Source organism: Jatropha curcas, chromosome 6 (assembly GCF_041381405.1).
Source record: "Jatropha curcas cultivar XTBG-Jc1 chromosome 6, XTBG_Jcur_1.0, whole genome shotgun sequence".
Lineage (NCBI taxonomy): Eukaryota > Viridiplantae > Streptophyta > Magnoliopsida > Malpighiales > Euphorbiaceae > Jatropha > Jatropha curcas.
Window position 1 is genome coordinate 8,915,876 of NC_143156.1, and position 19,790 is coordinate 8,935,665.

General features: G+C 37.2%; 1 protein-coding gene and 1 non-coding gene across 2 annotated transcripts; one reads left to right on the forward strand and one right to left on the reverse strand.

Moving 5' to 3' along the window:
* Nucleotides 1–775: 775 nt before the first annotated feature.
* On the reverse strand, nt 776–1,249 carry LOC149495508 (uncharacterized). The gene has a single exon (XM_089723182.1). The coding sequence runs from the start codon at nt 1,247–1,249 to the stop codon at nt 776–778; it is 474 nt and encodes a 157-aa protein (XP_089579308.1).
* Nucleotides 1,250–2,435: 1,186 nt separating this feature from the next.
* Nucleotides 2,436–2,568, forward strand: LOC149495509 (small nucleolar RNA Z247). The gene has a single exon (XR_016321530.1). It is a non-coding gene; the product is annotated as a small nucleolar RNA Z247 (small nucleolar RNA).
* Nucleotides 2,569–19,790: the final 17,222 nt, after the last annotated feature.

The following is a 19,790-nucleotide window of genomic DNA, read 5'->3' on the forward strand; positions in this document are numbered from 1 at the left end:
ACAACAAAGATCATCAGCAACAATACACTAAGGAAGACAAAATTAGCCCTTCATATTGAAATCTTCTAGAAGTTTTTATCTTCAATCGATCAATTATTTCTCGTAGGGTTTGAAGTTTCTTGGTTTTTTTTTTTATTCTGTTGTTTGCTGGTATCTTTCCAGTGATGTGAAGTTGTGTCCATGTGGAAATTATTCTTCTTAATTTTTTCTAAGTATTTTTTTGGTAAATATAATAGTTCAATCTGCGATTCCTGTATTATCTCACAATCATTTCCTTACCAATGGTGAGAGACAGAGAACAATTCCTTGGATGATGCTTGTATTATTTGCAGGTCTAGTGTGGAGACTTCTTCTAGTATTACTATTATCCGCCATGACTGTTTGGAATCTGATTGTACTCCTATTTTACGAGCTTCCTTGGGTTCTTTTAAATCTGCAGCTTCAGAAAAGTATAGTTAATGGAGTGGCTTGGCCGCCTTGGAACCATCTTTCCTCTAGTTCATGGTTGTTTTAGTTGCTTCATGATGCTGTCACTGTGATAATGTGATAAATATCTTCGTCCTCATCCTCGATGGTGTAATAGTTAGCTAGGTTCCTTTTGTTTTATTTCTCTCTACTGAAAAAAATTTATATATAAATATTTTTGATAACTTATTTACAATTATTACTGAATAAGGAATCATGTACTTATTAAAATTTTCTTTTTTTTTTTTTATTTTTAAAATTTAAACAAGTTTTTTTTTTTTTTTTTTTTTTTTTTGAAAATTCAAATGCTTCATATAGTATTAGAATCAAGAAACATTACATCAGAAATAAAAGATGGAGGATTAATTGTCCACTCCACCGAACCAGACATGGAATTAGCAGCAGCTGGTGCAAGCGAGTCAGATACTTGATTCGCTGGTTTTTGAACAAAAACAAATGACAAAGCTTGAAACTCCCTACTGAGAGTTTGACAATTGTTAATAATCGATCCAAAATAGGAACAATCTGTATTAGCTCGTTGTAACGCCTGGATGGTTATCATACTATCACTTTCAACTTGCATGGCAGCCGAGAAGCTACGCGTCTTCAACCAACTCAACGTCTCCCTAATCGATAACACTTCTGCTAGCAAAGGGCTAGCCACCACCCCTAAATCCACCATCTTGCCATCCAAACAAAAACCATGGTGGTCACGCACAATCCAACCACCCCCAGCTCTATGAGTAATCAGATCAAAAGTAGCATCCACATTAAGTTTAAGCATACTTGAAGACGGAGATTGCTATGTTGACGGAGCTTTAACTCCTTCAGCTGCATGGTACTGCATCTTAGATGCTTGTGCAGATAACCATTCCTTCAAAAATCGTTGAGCTCTGAGAACTATCGACTGTGGGGCTGACCTGCGATTTTGAAGAACGACCCTGTTACTTGAGCACCAAATCTCCCAAGCCAATGTTGTTGCTTCCCCACAAACATGCTTAGCACAATGAGTACTAATAATCTGAAACCAATATGCAAAGCTGGCCACTGCACCCCACCAGCCAACATTTGACATTTGCTTGCACTCTCTAGTGAAGGAGCAAGAGACTAAACAATGGAGGATCGACTCATCTCCAGCATTACACAAAGGACATAAGACTACAACTTCAACTCTTCCTAGAACGTAATACCATCTTCGTGGGCAATATATCAGAGAGAGCCCTCCATATAAAATTCAAAACCTTTGCTGACAGAGACAAACTACATAGAAATCTCCAGACTAGCAGTGTATAGAGGATAAAAGAGATAAGTCTTCCTTGTAACTGTTTTCTAATAATTGTATCTGTTGTTATCTTTCTGTTTAGGTCTATTTTTATCACTTCTGTATACTTAGTTTAGGACTCTGTATCTATATAAGTTGTACTCTTAGACTTTATAATTAATCACTTCAATTCCCTCATATGGTATCAGAGCCCTATAATCTCTAACGAGGCAAACGATCCAAATTCTACAATATGTCTTCTTCTTTTTCTTCTGTTATTCAGCTCAATGCTCCTACGCATTTTCCAATCAAACTAAATCAGGATAATTTTCCAGTCTGGCGGAAGCAAGTTCAATCCACCTTAATCGGCTTAGGGTTACTGGGGTATATTGATGGCTCTACTCCAGCGCCGTCAGCGGCGATTGACAATAAACCAAACCCAGATTATACTATCTGGTATCGGCAAGATCACACTCTTTTAAGCGCTCTTTTGGGCAGCTGCACTGAATCAATTCAGCCACTAATATCGTCGGCAGAATCGGCGAAAGATGTCTGGGATCGACTTTCCCAAAGTTATGCAAATACCTCACGATCGAGGATTCTTTCTCTGAAGACCAAATTGGCTTCAAACTCCAAAGGCACCAAACAGGTATCTGTTTTTCTGAATGAAATGCGAGCCATGGCTGATGAATTGGCTCTTACTCAAAACCCTATTAGTGATGAAGATTTGATTGTGCACATCATTGCTCAATTGGGAGATGAATTTGCCCCAATTGTTGCTGCTCTTAAAGTGCGTGAAACTTCAATTTCGTTTTCTGATTTGTTTGAAAAACTAACTGATTTTGAGCGATCACTGAAACGGAAAGAGGATGCTAGCTCTAATATTGCAACAGTTCATGTCACTCAGAAGTCCACTACTAAGTCGCAAAATGCTGGTTCTGATGGGAACAACGTGAATCATGGATACTTTTCACGACAGAATCAGGGGTTTAATTCTAATTACAGGCGCAATCATGGAGGTTATAATAATCGTGGAGGTTATCATCAGAATTCAAATCAGACTAGAGGCAGCTATCGGCACGGTGTTGTTTGTCAATTTTGTGAAATTGCAGGACATAGTACTGCTGAATGTCGAAAGCTGGCTCGTTTTCTAAAAGAGAATAATATTTCAGTTCAGCACAGTAATGTTGGTGTGTCCACTGTACCTGCTGTTAACACTACAACGGCAATGAATTCTCAACCGTGGCTGTTTGATACAACAGCATCCCATCATGTAGCATTGAGTCCCTCCTCTCTTCAAGGGTATTCTGATTACGGTGGTCCGGATGAAGTTTTTCTGGGAGATGGTAACAGTCACTCTATTTCTCACACTGGTTTTACAAGTATTAATACTGCGAGCATAATTTTATCTCTTCCAGATATATTATGTGTGCCTAATTTGAAAAGGAATTTGGTTTCTATTGCTAAATTGTGTCGAACTAACAATGTTTCTGTTGAATTTTTTGCAACTTATTTTCTTGTGAAGGATCTGTCCACGGGGGCGCCGCTTCTACGAGGAGAGAACATTGATGATATTTATTGTGCAACCTTTTCCAAACGTCCTCAGCTGAATGTTACAACGAAAGAGTCTTCATTGTCTTCTTTACATCATAAGCTTGGTCATCCTTCCAATAAAGTATTTAGATTAGTTCTCCAACAATCTGGATTTGAGTATTTGTCCAGTTCTGTTTCCAATTTCCATTGTATTTCCTGCTTTATGAGTAAAAGCCATAAGCTTCCTTTTTTTGAGAATTCTTTGACTAGTTCCAAACCGTTCCAACTTGTTTATAGTGATGTTTGGGGACCAACAAAAATGTCAATTGATGGGTATCAATACTATGTTATATTTATTGACCATTTTTCTAAATATGTTTGGTTATATCCGATGAAAAGAAAGTCTGATACTTATCATTTATTTCTTACCTTTCAACGTCTAGTTGAGAATTATTTTAATACCAAAATTGTTTCTGTTTTTTCTGATAATGGTGGGGAATATGTCAAATTAAAATCGCATTTTGCAGCTTGTGGTATTTCTCATTATACTTCACCACCTCACACGCCTGAACATAATGGTACTGCTGAAAGGCGACATAGGCATATTGTTGAGACCGGTTTATCCTTACTTAATTATGCTTCTTTGCCTAATACCTATTGGACTTATGCGTTTCAGGTTGCAGTATATCTCATAAATCGGATGCCATCGTCTGTTATTTCGTTTCAAACACCGTTTTTCAAGCTTTTTGGTCATTCTCACAGTTTTGGGAAGTTCAAACCTTTTGGTTGCTTGTGTTATCCGTGGTTACGTCCATACACAACATCTAAATTCCAGTCACGTTCTGTTCCATGTGTCTTCCTTGGTTGCAGTCTGCCTATAAATGTCTTGATATGTCGACTAAGAAATTGTACTTTTCTCGTCATGTAAAGTTTGTTGAGCCTGTCTTTCCTTTCAAGGAGTACAATAAATCTCATCAATTTTTCAATTCTAGTGGAGGTGCTTCTTGTACATATGCTTCTGCCCTCATTTGTTTCGCCACCGGCTGTGGACTCAGTTTCGGAACAGGTTAGTACTGTGAATGCTACACCTGCTGTTCAAGTTTGTTCAGAAATTGTCCCTTGTGATTCCGTATCAAGTGATGCTCAATTGCTAGCTACAGAGCAAGTAACAGCTGCTCCGACTCAAGACGCTGTGCCTGTTACTTCTGTTACTCCACCTCCTGAAACTGATGCTACGGCTTTAACAGTGATACCAGCTCCAGAGACTATTACAGCTGCACCGAGAACTCAACGTGCTCGCAAACAGAACCCGAGGTATTTTAATTCCTCTTTTGTTAATGTTACTACAAGGTATCCACTCCCTTTCTCTCTTGAACCTCGAACGGTTCAGCAAGCTTTGAAGGATAATAATTGGCGGGCTGCAATGGATCTAGAATATAATGCTCTCTTGAAGAATGGAACTTGGGAGTTGGTTCCTAGGACAGCTGCAGTTCCGATTGGGTGTAAGTGGGTTTTCCGTATTAAACGGAAACCGGATGGATCGATTGATAAATATAAAGCCCGATTAGTGGCTAAAGGATTTTTGCAGCAACCTGGCCGAGATTATTCTGAAACATTCAGTCCAGTAACTAAGCCAGTCACAATACGAGTAGTGTTGAGCATTGCTGTCTCTAATGGCTGGTCTTTGCGACAGCTGGACGTGAATAATGCATTTTTGCATGGTACTCTTCATGAAGATGTGTATATGGTGCAGCCTTCGGGTTATGTTAATTCACAGTTTCCGAATTATGTCTGCAAATTACGGAAGTCTCTCTATGGCTTAAAGCAAGCGCCAAGAGCTTGGTACATTGAATTGACTACCTTTCTTATGCAATTGGGTTTCAAGAAGTCAAGCGCAGATGCCTCTTTATTTATCTTTGCCAAAAATGGAGTTACAACATACTTTTTGATTTATGTTGACGATATTGTGCTTACAGGGAATAATAACAAATTTCTGGATATTTGTGTTGCGAAGCTAGCGGCTCGTTTCTCCATTAAAGACTTGGGCATGTTGCATCACTTTTTGGGCATAGAGGTCATACCTACTGCCACTGGGTTATTTTTATCCCAGCATCGATATATTGCAGACCTGCTTCACAAATTTGATATGGCTGGTGCTAAAGATGCCGTCACTCCCATGTTTGTTTCAGAAAAATTTGTTCTCAACGATGGTTCTTCTTCTGCCGATGCGACACTTTACCGGCAAATGGTTGGATCGCTGCAATATTTGGCTATGACGCGCCTGGATGTTTCCTTCGCTGTCAACAAATTATCCCAATTTATGCATAAGCCGACCCATGTACATCTTCAAGGTTTGAAACATGTATTGCAGTATTTGAAGGGCACAATTTATCATGGTCTGACTCTTAATCGCAATTCTGACTTCGCTTTAAAGGCCTTCTCTGACTTTGATTGGGGTGGACAACTAGATCAAGGTCGATCAACCACAACTTATGTTTTATATCTTGGCTCCAATGTTATTTCTTGGAGGTCTGCACGCCAGAAATCGGTATCCCGTTCGTCGACAGAGGCAGAATACAAGGCCTTAGCCAATGCGGCTGCTGAAGTTGTTTGGGTGCAGAATTTAATGACAGAGTTAGGACAAAAGCTCAAAGGCACACCAACTATTCTTTGTGACAATACTGGAGCAACTTACTTCTGTGCTAATCCAATCTATCATACAAGAATGAAACATTTGGCATTGGATTACCATTTTGTTCGTGAGAGAGTTACAGCTGGTCTTCTACAAGTTTTGCATATCAGCTCGAAAAGTCAAATTGCTGATATGTTAACTAAAGCACTCCGCAAACACCCATTCTTACATTTTCGATCCAAGATTGGAGTTTCCGATGGAACCTCCATCTTGCGGGGGCGTATAGAGGATAAAGGAGATAAGTCTTCCTTGTAACTGTTTTCTAATAATTGTATCTATTGTTATCTTTCTGTTTAGGTCTATTTTTATCACTTCTGTATACTTAGTTTAGGACTCTGTATCTATATAAGTTGTACTCTTAGACTTTATAATTAATCACTTCAATTCCCTCATACAGTGTTACCCCTGAATGCCCTCGATACTGTGTTTGGAGTACTTCATAGCCACTCTTCACTGAATACATCCCTTTAGCTTCCTATTTCCAATTCCAAGAGTCATGAGTCGCATGTATGGAGAGCGAAATCTGCATAATATATTGAACTCCTCTGCAGCAAATAAACTACATAAAATTTCCTCATCCCATCGTTGCTGTCCTGGCACAAATTAGTCAACAATTGTAATCCCTTCCATACCCGTGACATTCAATGATCGAGAATATAAGGATTTACAGGATCTAGCAACCAAGGTTAAAGTGTCCCACCCCGATCCAATACGCTTCAATCATCCCTGTTTCAGTAGAGCTTGTCCTGCAAAAATAGAATGCCATAAGTAACTTGGGCTTTGACCTCAGGAAGCATGAAGAAAGTCTGATTCTGGATAGTACCGAGCTTAGAAAATCCTACTAACCAGTGTATGGGGTCTCATTAAAAGCCGCCATCCCATTTTTGCCAGAAATGCAATGTTAAAATTTGCAAGTGACCTGAAACCAATACCAGCCTTCTCTTTACTATGCTCAATTTTGCCCATGAAAACCAGTGAATTCCAGAACCACCATTGGAATCATGATGTCACCAAAAACGGTTCATAGTATTTTCAATTGAATTACAAGTGCTCAGAGGTAGCAAAAAAAAAAAAAAAAAAAAAAAAAACAACTATCTTCAAATAGTTAGGAATCGATTGAACAACCATTTTTTAAAAGTACCTCCTTATCCACTCGGGATAGCAATTTTCGCTTCCACCCATGTAGCCTTCATCCACACTTTATCGAAAATATAGTGAAATACCACTGTCTTATTACGCCGAACAATAGATGACACTCCCAAATATTTGCTGGGAACCAACACCTTCTTTACACATAGTAAACCACAGATAGCCTCCTCAACATCTAAATTAGCATTCTTACTAAAATAAATTTCTGACTTCTCATAATTCACCTGTTGACCCGAAGCAACTTGGTAGAGAGCAAGACAATGCTTAATGATAAAAGCTTCAGAAAGATTAGCTTTAAAAAAATAAAATGCATCATCTGTGAAAAAAAGATGCAAAACAGAAGGCGCTGACCTTACAATTCGAACACCATGAAGCTGACCTCTATTCTCAAAGTTACATAAGAGAGCCGATAACCCTTCCCCTAATATCAGAAATAAGTATGGGGAGAGAGGGTCCCCTTGCCTAAGACCCCGAGAAGGAATAATAGGCCCGAATTGCTTCACACCATGAGATAGATAATAAAATACGGTTGCGACCATTCTCATAATTTTATGTACCCAAATCTCTGAAAAACCTAGCTTCAACATCATGAAACTAAAAAATTGCCACTCCACGCAATCATATGCCTTACTCATATCCGTCTTCAAAGCAGCATATGAGTCTCTACCCTGTGTCTTCTTTTTTAGAAAATGAATCGTCTCGAAGGCTATCATTATATTATCCGTAATGAGTTTTCCTAGAATAGAAGCACTCTGAACATCTGAAATTACAGAGTCTAAACAACTTCTCATCCTGTTAGCTAACATCTTACGTGTAATCCGGTCAATCACATTATATAAAGATATTAGCCATAAATCAGTAACCAAATCAGGAACATTTTTTTTGGAATTAAAATGATATTGCTAATATTTTGACCAGGAGCTGAATTATCATTATTCAAGCAATCTAAGCATGCTCTACTGATATCACTACTAATAACTGACAAAAAAGAACGGTAAAAACCTGGATGAAGTTGTCAGGTCCCGGTGCCTTGCTAAACACTGCCGCTTTGACTTCATGTGTTGTAAACGAACATAGTAGCATCTCATTTTGTGCAGCAGTAACTTGGGTTTCAACACACTTCATGATCTCCTCATAATCTCCTTGGCTAGACGTAAAGAGCTGCTTGAAATACTGAGCAATCCAATCCCCCAAACCCGATTCCCATGTAAGCCAGTCGCCATCATCATTTTTTAACTTCTCTATAATTTTTTTTTTTCAGTCGGGAGTTCGCCGTGGAGTGAAAATATTTCATGTTGGCATCACCATCCTGGAGCCAAAGCTGCTTAGCTCTTTGCTTCAAATATAACTCGTGCTATCTAAGAAGCAGCATATAAGCATCCTTCACCGCCCTATATAATTGCGTTGACAAGGTATCATACTGACAGCAGTAGCGATGCATGTGAGATTTATATTGCTGCAATCTATCCCGAAACTGGTTCATCTTCTGCCTGCCCCAACTGTCCAAATATACGCTATACTGTTTCAGTCGATGAGCAATGGACAACTCTTGACCTAAAATCCAACCTATTCAACTGCCTGTGTAACATCCATTTCATGTAGCCATGAATTTTCAAAGTGAAAAGGTCTTTGGGTGTAGCGGAATATAGTAATGCCCAGGGAAAGAAAGATAGCAGCATGGTCACTATGCGCTACATCAATGTTGTGAAGCATAGCATCTTGAAAAATAGAGTGCTAGTGATCATTAACCAGTGCACAATCCAAATGCTTATAAACCCAATCATCACTCCCCCTACCTCTTTCCCAAGTAAAGTGATTTCCTGTATAACCTAAATCATGTAAGCCGTATCCTTCCACCGTCATTTGAAAACCATCAATCAACCATGCTGGTTGAACCACCCGCCCCATCTTGTCTCCATACAACAGCATATCATTAAAATCCCCGAAAATACACCATGGAAGAGTTGACTTTGATTTCAATGACTCCAACAACTTCCATGACTCCCTACGACGATGTCTCTCTGGCATCGCATAGAAGCCAGTAAACCGAAAAGAGGAGATCCCTTGCATGGAAAATTTCACGTCAATAAAATACCTACTATATCTAATAAGAGACCACATATCACGCTCTTTCCATAAAAGAGCAAGGCTACCACTTAAATCTTTCGGAGCCATAGTAAAGAAACCTTAAAACCCAAGCAAACGTCGAACCTGATTCATTCAGTCCCAAGTCACTTTGGTCTCCATTAAAAAGATCAGGTTGGGCTTCTTTGTAGACACTAAGTCTTTCAATTCCGAAACTGTACGTGGATTCCCAAGCCCACGAAAGTTCCAACATAGCGAACTCACATTGACTAGTGGGCCTGATCGGTAGTACCCGCCCCATGTCCATTTTTTTGGTTGACAGCATCCAAAGAATCATTAACGGCTTCTGACGCTCTAGTAATAGCTTCTGGTTCTTTAGTATCCTAACGTCTTCTTTTAGGATCCATAACAATCAATCCATCAGTGTCAGTTTCCATATCCATCTGGATCTCCATAAATTCCTTATCCGCTCCAGAATCAACTACTTTATCTTTTTCTTTATTATGGGCCTTATTGCTCACCTCTCCAACGTTAGTAATAGGGACTTGAGCTGATGTGCAATCCTTAAAGTTAGGAATTTCAAAATCATTCAAATTTCTTGCCTTATCCTGTGCTAGTCCACCATGCTCCACCGACTTCTCCGACCTCAACCACTGGGCACCGACTAGATTATTTTTTTGACTATCAGCTCGCACGAATGCACCATATGCAAATTGTTCACGAGTAATGCTTGGAGTTAAAAATAATTTGCAACAAAATTGATTTGAATGCCCAAGCATGCCACAAAGAGAAATAGAATGTTGATAATCTTTCATACTTAAAAGTGATCCAAGACCAACAATTTGGTTTTTTAATTTGCATCCTCCATTTTAATGGTTTGAGGACATCCAATCGAACTTTAGTTTGCATAAACTCACGCCATATACCATTAAAGTCTTTGGAATTAGCTTGCAGGAATTCACCAATGTAACTCCTAATATTCCTCGCAATTCTTTCAGACATAAAACCTAGCAGGAGATCATGCACTTGGATCCAAAAATCCACTGTCGTCAATTCAACTTTTCGCAGATTCTCCCCAGGTTTTAATGCCTTCAGTAGAATCAAATTTTGTGAGAAGTTCTAGGGTCTATGATCAATAGGGTGAAAAAACTGAAACATTAAAGCATTATTTCCCAGTTCTTTGATTATGAGTCCCATAATTGGTCCCTGTTAAAGATTGATTCAAATAATAATCTGTTCAGTTTAGATTGTAACATCCTACTGAATCGAATCGTTGCATATACATGAGTCGAGTCGGGTCGAACTAGAAACCAGTTAACGCCAGAGTGGGGTAAAATGGGATGTACCATAAATAAGTAAAAGAAGTGGACTTACTTGAATGAAACAAAAAGATCAAAGTATAAGGAGTAGGACTTACTTGCACTAAAATAGAAAGTTTAGGTATTAAAACGTAACATATGGAAAATTTAGGTACTATTTGGTAATTTTTAACACACAATCAAAGATATATTTGGACTACACGAGACTTCCATTTCAGTTTGCTTTCTTCATTTTCTTCATCTTCATCTTCAGCGTCTTCTTCTTCATCTCCATCTTCCTCTTCATCTCCTCTTATCTTTCTCTTCATCTCCTTCCTTTCTCCATCACTTTTCATGTGATTTAAACACTAAATTCAACCTAGAACTCTATCCAAGTAAGTAGCCTTTCTTAAATTTCATACTTTTGTGATATTTTAGATGATTTATAAGAGTTATGATGTATAGGAGAGGGGAGCTCAAAGTTGGAGGAAAAGGAAGCTAATAAGAAGATTTAAAGCTCTTTTGGTTGAAGGTTTGATATCTCTTTTAGTTTTTCATATTTTCTTGCATGAACACTTCTGTAGTGTGTGGATAATGCAAAGATATGTTGCTGAATGTTGAATTAGAGGTTTTAGATGATTTATAAGAGTTATGATGTATAGGAGAGGGGAGCTCAAAGTTGGAGGAAAAGGAAGCTAATAAGAAGATTTAAAGCTCTTTTGGTTGAAGGTTTGATATCTCTTTTAGTTTTTCATATTTTCTTGCATGAACACTTCTGTAGTGTGTGGATAATACAAAGATATGTTGCTGAATGTTGAATTAGAGGTCTGTAAATGGTGATAAAGCATGGGATGAATTGAATGAATGAAGTAGACATTGAATTCATGCTGAACCAGGTTTGTTGGATCACTGACCAGTAACTTAACCTTGATTTTGACTCTGTTTAACGATGGAATTAAGGAGTGTTATAGAAGAGTTATTTGTTCCTCTATGTTTTATCTGTCCATGAGTTTTTGAATTACCTAAATTGGAGTTATAAATTGAGAGATATGACCAAAATAGTACAGACTAGGCAGGCTGGAAACCACCAGTCTGGGCGGACTGAACGTTGCTCATTTAGGTAAATATTTGACTACCTTACCAACGTCATTAAGAGATGTGGTAGACGACAAATTTGTACCCTAATGTGTTAGCTAACCATAGAATTTAGAATCACTTAAATTGGAGTTATAAATTGAGATCTGTGACCAAAATAGTATAACCTGTGCAGGCTGGAACCCAACAGCAGGGCAGACTGACGGTTGCTACTTGAGCTCAATGTTTGACTACCTTACCAACATAATTAAGAGATGTGGTAGAAGAAAAATTTGTAGCCTAATGTGTTAGCTAACCATAGAATGTAGAATCACCTAAATTGGAGTTATAAATTGAGAGATATGACCAAAATAGTATAAACTGGGCAGGCTGGAAACCAACAGCAGGGCAGACTGGCAGTTGCTACTTGAGCTCAATATGTGACTACCTTGCCAACGTAATTAAGAGATGTGATAGAAGAAAACTTTGTACCTTAAGATGTTAGCTAACCATAGAATTTAGAATAACCTAAATTGGACGTATACAGAAAGAGTTATGCTAGGATTTGTGAAACATGTACAGGCTGTCTGGCAGATTTCAAGAACACATTAGAAATCATGTTGGAATGCATATGTAGATTCATTCACCCTAAAATTATTACTGCATTTTACCTTCTAAGTGAACTTAAATTCAAACTAATAATTTCCTTAATCTGAATGGTAAAATTTAGTTACATAAATGGTAGTAAGAATTGCATCGCGGGTGCAATAGCTAGAGTATTTCCATGCAAGTTACTTTATACGTTATCAATGGTATGCATTATTCCTCATTAGATAGTTTCTAAATAATTCTTGTATTATCACAATACACATAATATGCTCCATTAAGGTTAGGCAGAAACCACGTAGATAAGACTATGTCGCGACATAGGATAGCAGATCTGCGCCCCATACAGTTTGGTACTCCAGCTACAGGCTGTTGAGTGGATATGATTTATATACGGGCCATAACAGCCCAGCCATACAGTATTTATCCAGTTTCATACAGTTCATACAGTTCTTCTTATCACTTTGGTTTCATTATAACCTTATGGAGCCATGCAGTTATGTGATTTATTATTTATAAATTATACGATGGTTAATAAAAGTTGCAAAATTTATACAGCATCTTGAACAACATGTAAAATCATGAAAGTATAATGATATGTGTGCTTATATGTTTATTGTTTTATTTCTTATTAAATTGAGATATCCACTGAGCATTATTTGCTCAGCGAGTTATTTATTTAACTCGTAGGTTTCGAGACTGGACCGTAGAGAATCAGCTTACAACTACTGCAGTTCATCTGTGGAAGACTCAGTCTTCAGGGTAGCTACTCATTTTGTTATTTTGATTCTGTCTATCCTTATCATGGCATGTACAGAGCACACAGTTGGGCCCATTTCATTTTGAAAATTAGTCTCATGTCTTGTAAATATTAAGTACATATCTATATTTTCCTAATGTAAAAAGCAACAGCTTAACATCATATTCAGCATACAACATGATATTAGCATGAAAGGACATAGGTTCAACCAGATTGTAGCGTCTCAGCTCGGTTCATTTGAGTTAACGGGTGGACCGGGAAGGGATGTTACATAGATATTTGCTATTAGTTCTCCTATTTTATCTGATAGTTTGTTAAGGTCAAGTCATGTTACTGTTAGTGCCATATTTGTCTACTATTATTGTTTAGAGTATGGCTATAAATAAGCCTTCAACTCTCTGTGTTTAATCATCCAATAAAGTGTGGTTTTCTTCATTTTCTTTCTATCATTTATTGTATTTCAGTTTCAGTTTCCTTCACTTTGTTTAGCTTGATACAACTGCAGATATCAAGTTCTTGTTTTTATCCAACATTGTGGTATCAGAGCCTGGTTCAGGTTCTTGTCTGGATAGTGTGAGTTTCAATAGAGTGAAAGAGAGAAACACGTGAGGGAGTGAAATACAATAGGAACTCAGGTCATGGCTGTAAATGGCGTCTCCTCTTCCACACAGCCACTCATACCCATTTTTGATGGAGAAAAGTATGAGTTTTGGAGCATCAAAATGAAGACACTCTTCAAATCCCAAGATGTTTGGGAATTAGTTGAAAAAGGTTTTGCAGCTACTGATGCTGATGAAGCAAGACTCAAAGAGAACAGAAAAAAAGATAACAAGGCTTTATTCAGCATTCAACAACCTGTTCATGATTCAATTTTCTCACGGATTGCAGCAGCAAATACTTCCAAAGAAGCATGGGAGATATTGCAGAAAGAATATCAAGGAAATAAATCCTTGACGGTCAAACTTCAAACACTACGCCGTGAATTTGAGAATTTATTGATGACCGAAGATGAGACGATACAAGGTTTCATGTCTAGAGTGTCCACAATTGTGAATCAGTTGAGATCATATGGTGAAAAAATTACTGATCAAACTGTGGTTGAGAAACTTCTAAGGAGTTTAACTCCTAGATTTGACCATGTAGCTGTTGCTATAGAAGAATCCAAGGACTTGTCTACTCTGACCTTTGATGATGTAAAAGGGTCATTGCAATCTCATGAAGCAAGAATGAACAGCAGATCTTCGGTGAAAATAGAAGATAAGGCATTTCAGGTTAAAGCTTCCTCATCATTCGGTGACTCAAGAACGGCTGGTAGAGGAAAAGAACATAACAGAGGAGGACGCAGCGGTAGAGGCAGTAGCAAAGGAAGAGGAAGAGGCAAAGGAAGATCTTATGAGCATGATGATCATAAAGAAAGTGGTGAACAGAGGCATTACAGCAGCAATGTTCAATGTTATCATTGCAAAGGTTATGGCCATGTGAAAGCAGATTGTTGGAAGCTGAAAAAGAAAGAAAAGGCAAGTTATGCAGAAGTTGAGGCAGAAGAAAAATTATTCATGGCCCAAGAGGTGGAGCAAGATGTGCAGGTGAAAGTGCCAACTGAGGTGTGGTTCATTGACAGTGGTTGCTCACACCACATGTCGGGTGAAAAGGCTGCATTCACATCGCTCAATGAAAACTTTAAGAAGGAAGTAAAGCTTGGTAATGACACCAAGATAAAAGTGGAAGGAATCGGCTCTATTGCAGTCCGGTCAAACGGTAATGTGAAATTACTAGATGATGTTTATTTTGCACCCAGTTTGACAAATAATTTGCTGTGCGTTGGTCAATTAATGAACAAGGGTATTCAGTTTTATTTGATAATAATTGTTGCGAGATTAAAGATAAAAAATCTGGCAAAATTATTGTTAGTGTTCCTATGGCTCAAAATAATTTGTTTCCCCTTGATGTGTCTGGAGGTGAAAGTTGTGCTTTAGTTGCTGGCAATGAACTTAATGACTCTACCTTGTGGCACCTGAGGTATGGTCATCTAAATGTGGAAGGGTTAAAATTGTTGAGTAAAAAGGAAATGGTTTATGGGTTGCCTAGAATTGGCCAAATTGGTTTATGTGAAGGTTGTATCTACGGAAAACAGAGCAGAAAATCATTTCTTGTTGGAAAGTCTTGGAGAGCATCTGAATGTCTTGAATTAGTACATGCAGATTTGTGTGGACCCATGCAAACAAAATCTATTGGAGGGAGTTAATATTTTTTGTTGTTTACTGATGACTGTAGTCGTTTCAGCTAGGTGTATTTTCAGGTTACCAAGTCAGAAACTTTCCAAAATTTTCAGAAGTTCAAAGTTTTAGTTGAAAAGCAAAGCAGCCGAACCATCAAAACTCTTCGCACAGACCGGGGAGGAGAATTCTTATCTGCTGATTTTGATTCATTTTGTGAAAATAATGGCATTCGGAGGGAATTGACAGCTCCTTACACACCAGAGCAGAATGGCATTGCTGAGCGGAAAAATCGCACTATTGTTGAAATGGCGAGAAGTTTATTGCAGGCCAAAAATCTTCCAAACAATTTATGGGCGGAAGCAATAGCTACATCAGCTTATTTGTTGAATATATCTCCTACCAAAGCTGTTTGGAACAGTACACCTTATGAGGTTTGGTCAGGCATGAAGCCTTCTGTCAGCCACCTGAAAATTTTTGGTTGTATTGCCTATACCTTAATTAACCAACAAAAATGACAAAAACTAGATGGCAAGTCTGAAAAGTGTATTTTTGTTGGTTATTCGTCACAATCCAAAGCTTATAGGCTGTACAATCCTATTAGTGGCAAAATTATTATCAGCAGAAATGTTATATTTGATGAATTAGCCAGCTTGAGATGGGATGAAAGTCAAGCAAAAATAACACCAACTGTTGAAATTCCTATTGACGATGAGGATTTGGTGGAAAAAGAGATACCTATTGTCTCAAGTTTCTCTCAATCAGTGACTAGGCCAAGGCGACAAATTCAACCATCTTCACGTTCAAGGAATTTTGAGGTGTTTCAAGATGATGCCATCACTGCAGAAGGAGATTTAGTTCAATTTGCAATGTTTGCAAATGTTGATCCATCATCATTTGAAGAAGCAGCAGATAGTGAAGAATGGCGTACCGCAATGAAAGCAGAAATGTCATCTATTGAGAAAAATTGCACATGGGATTTGGTTAATTTACCTGATGGAAAAGATGCAATTGGGTTGAAATGGGTTTTCAAAACAAAGTACCAAGCTGATGGGAGCATTCAAAAGCATAAAGCTCGACTTGTAGCTAAGGGATATTGTCAACAGCAAGGTATTGATTACGAAGAAACCTTTTCCCCTGTTGTGCGCTTTGAAACTGTAAGAATTGTTTTAGCATTGGCTGCACAGCTGAAGTGGCGGGTTTATCAATTTGATGTTAAGTCCGCCTTCTTAAACGGTGACCTGAAAGAAGAAGTTTATGTATCACAACCAGAAGGGTTCGTAATCAAAGGGAAGGAAAGTAAGGTATACAAGTTTAAAAAAGCTCTCTACGGGCTTAAACAAGCGCCGCGAGCCTGGTACAGTAAAATTGACTCTTATTTTCTAAATTTTAGCTTTGTTAGAAGTGAAAATGAGCCAACCCTTTATCTAAAAAAATAAGAGAAAGATTTGCTTTTAGTATGTTTGTATGTAGATGATATGATTTACATGGGATCATCATCTTCTCTTATTTTTGAGTTTAAAGAAAATATGATGAAAGCTTTTGAGATGACAGATTTGGGGATGATTCTTTACTTTCTTGGCATGGAGATTACACAAACAGCAGATGGGATTTTTATATCTCAAAAGAAGTATGCAATTGATCTTCTTCGAAGATTTTATATGCTAAACTGTAACTCCACCACAACGCCAATGAATATTAATGAGAAGTTTCAAGTCAATGATGGTTCAGAATCTGCAGATGGGAAATTATACAGAAGCTTAGTAGGTGGACTGATTTATTTATGTCACACAAGGCCAGATTTAGCCTTCTCTGTTGGAGTTGTTTCCAAGTTTATGCACAGTCCTTCAAAGCAGCATCTTGGAGCAGCAAGAAGAATTCTGCGATATGTTGCTGGAACTTTAAATTTTGGACTTTGGTATACATCTAGCTCAGAATTCAAGTTAAAAGGATTTACGGATAGCGATTGGGCTAATTCTGTGGAAGATAGAAGAAGCATTTCAGGTCAGGTTTTCATGCTTGGATCATGTACTGTGTCTTGGAGCTCAAAAAAACAACCAACGACAGCCTTATCGTTGTCTGAAGCAGAATACATGGCTGCAACCGCCTCAGCTTGTCAAGCAGTTTGGCTTCGAAGGATATTGAAGGATTTGAATCAAGAACAAGAGGGAGCAACTGAGATTTTTTCTGATAATAAATCCACTATTTTCATGGCAAAAAATCCAGGTTTACATGGGAGGACTAAACACATAGACACTCGTCATCACTTCATTCGAGAATTGGTCGCAAGTGAGCAAATTAGTTTGACTTATTGCAGCACTGAAGAGCAACTTGCTGATGTTCTGACTAAAGCTCTTCCACTTAAGAAACATTTGTTCTTCTGTTCCAGCATTGGAGTGTGTGATTTTGAATCAAGGGGGTGTGTTAAAGATTGATTCAAATAATAATCTGTTCAGTTTAGATATTTGCTATTAGTTCTCCTATTTTATCTGATAGTTTGTTAAGGTCAAGTCATGTTACTGTTAGTGCCATATTTGTCTACTATTATTGTTTAGAGTATGGCTATAAATAAGCCTTCAACTCTCTGTGTTTAATCATCCAATAAAGTGTGGTTTTCTTCATTTTCTTTCTATCATTTATTGTATTTCAGTTTCAGTTTCCTTCACTTTGTTTAGCTTGATACAACTGCAGATATCAAGTTCTTGTTTTTATCCAACAGTCCCCAAATCTGTGCCATGGTGTCCTTAAAAGCCAAGTTATTAACTAGTTTATCAATAAGCAACCGTCTCACCGCTACACCGTTCAGTCTGTGGTGTCGAATTATCCACTTCATCTGATTCCTCTGTGACTTCCAGTCTACCCGTCGCTTCCTCCGAGTTGAGATCAACATAAACCTCTTCAATAGGCAGTAAATCCATATTTGAGCTATTAGCTTGATTCGTATTCAAGAAAGAAGAGAAAGATTCCGCGGAGAGATAAGAAACTTGTTACATGAACAAGAGAGTCAAGAGCTTGTCATGAGAGACAAGAGAGAAATGTATTAGGTTAATCCGAGCATGTCTTATAAAAAAGTATTTAGCCTAGTGATAATTAACATAGCTTTATTTGAAAGGGTAAAAGAGAGAAACAAAAAATAAGTGACAAAGATAAAAGGGAAAAAAAAAAATCATGTACTTAACTTTTCAACGACTAAGTATATTAATATTAATATTCTTTATATTTCCTTTGGGATGTGTTTTTTTTCAATTAATAATAAGGAGAAACATGCAGCCACTTTTAGTTCATGGTTATGGAACTAGATAAGTTAATCCAGAGGTAGCCTATTTTATCAGAAGCCTAGTTCAAAGAGTAGTTTATATAAAATATTTATATTTGAAATCAAAAACCCAAATCAATTAAATTGATGTTTTATTCTATTTGATTGGTAATTTAATTACTTAAATTAACCATTCTTAAATAAAAATAACCTGAGAAAGCATTCCGACACCTTAATGCCATGAATTCATTTCTTATTTGACAATAATTATATAAGCATTTTGATTATAAATTTTAATGAAGTATGAAGAAATTTTCATAAATTATAGCAAATGTAGCAGAAATTGATTGTAATTTGGGAGGAAAATGATCGACAATCCTGTTGTTCTACGCTTATGCCTCATTGAAGTTCCTATTTTTATCATGTATAGATAGTGTTTCCCTTCAACTTAAGTGAAAATTAAAGTTCTACGCTTATGCATTATTCGGGTTTTTTTTCTATGAGGGCAGCAGGTTCAAGGTGATGTTGTGAGTTGTTGGTAGAATATCTAGGAATTTATACATGCATTTCAAGTTATTATGTATGAACATGGTTTTAGAATCGCCGGTTTCAGTCCAAAATTATCGGTTTCAGTTTCAAAGAAAGTGGAATTGGAACCGAACCGTTTTTAGACGGTTTTAAAACCATCGGTTTTGGTTTGGTTCTAATTTGATACCGGAATTGGATAATTTTTTTTAAAAGTGTTTTTAACCATTTTTAGTTTACTAGCTAAATAAGAAAATTAATAACATGAAATAGTATTAAATTAAAAAAGACCAAAAGAGTAAATAAATAAATTTAAAATTTATTAAAAAAATTATAACAGCATAAAAAAAAATTGAAATCTTTACTGGTGTTTAATTTCTAAATTGAGGGAGAGAAAAAAACATATGGTGTCATAACCACAACAACAACCATATGGTGTCTACCATTTTTCCTTCCTCCTTTATCCAAGTAGACATTGCACACAAAACTGAACAATTTCATTATTTTAATTTAATGTCTAATTGTTATAGATATTCAAGGTGAGCTCAGAAGAAACCATCCCCTATGTTTATTGTGATGTAACAAATGATTCTCATGTCCAAAACACAGTTTGTTTAGCAGTATCGAAATATGGAAAGTTCGATATTATGTTCAGTAATCCCTCATTTGCTATGGCAATGAAAAACCTCTTCTCTTGAGTTGTTTCTACTAAATAACCTAAGCTTATTACATAGAGTTATTGTTATTTTGGTGCAAAATAAAGGTTACTTTTCAGGTAACAAGTTTCATTTTCATTGTCTATGAAGAAATTGTACTCTCAATAGGGAAGCTTTCTTGTTATGCAATATGAAAAAAGTTTGGTGTTGGAGC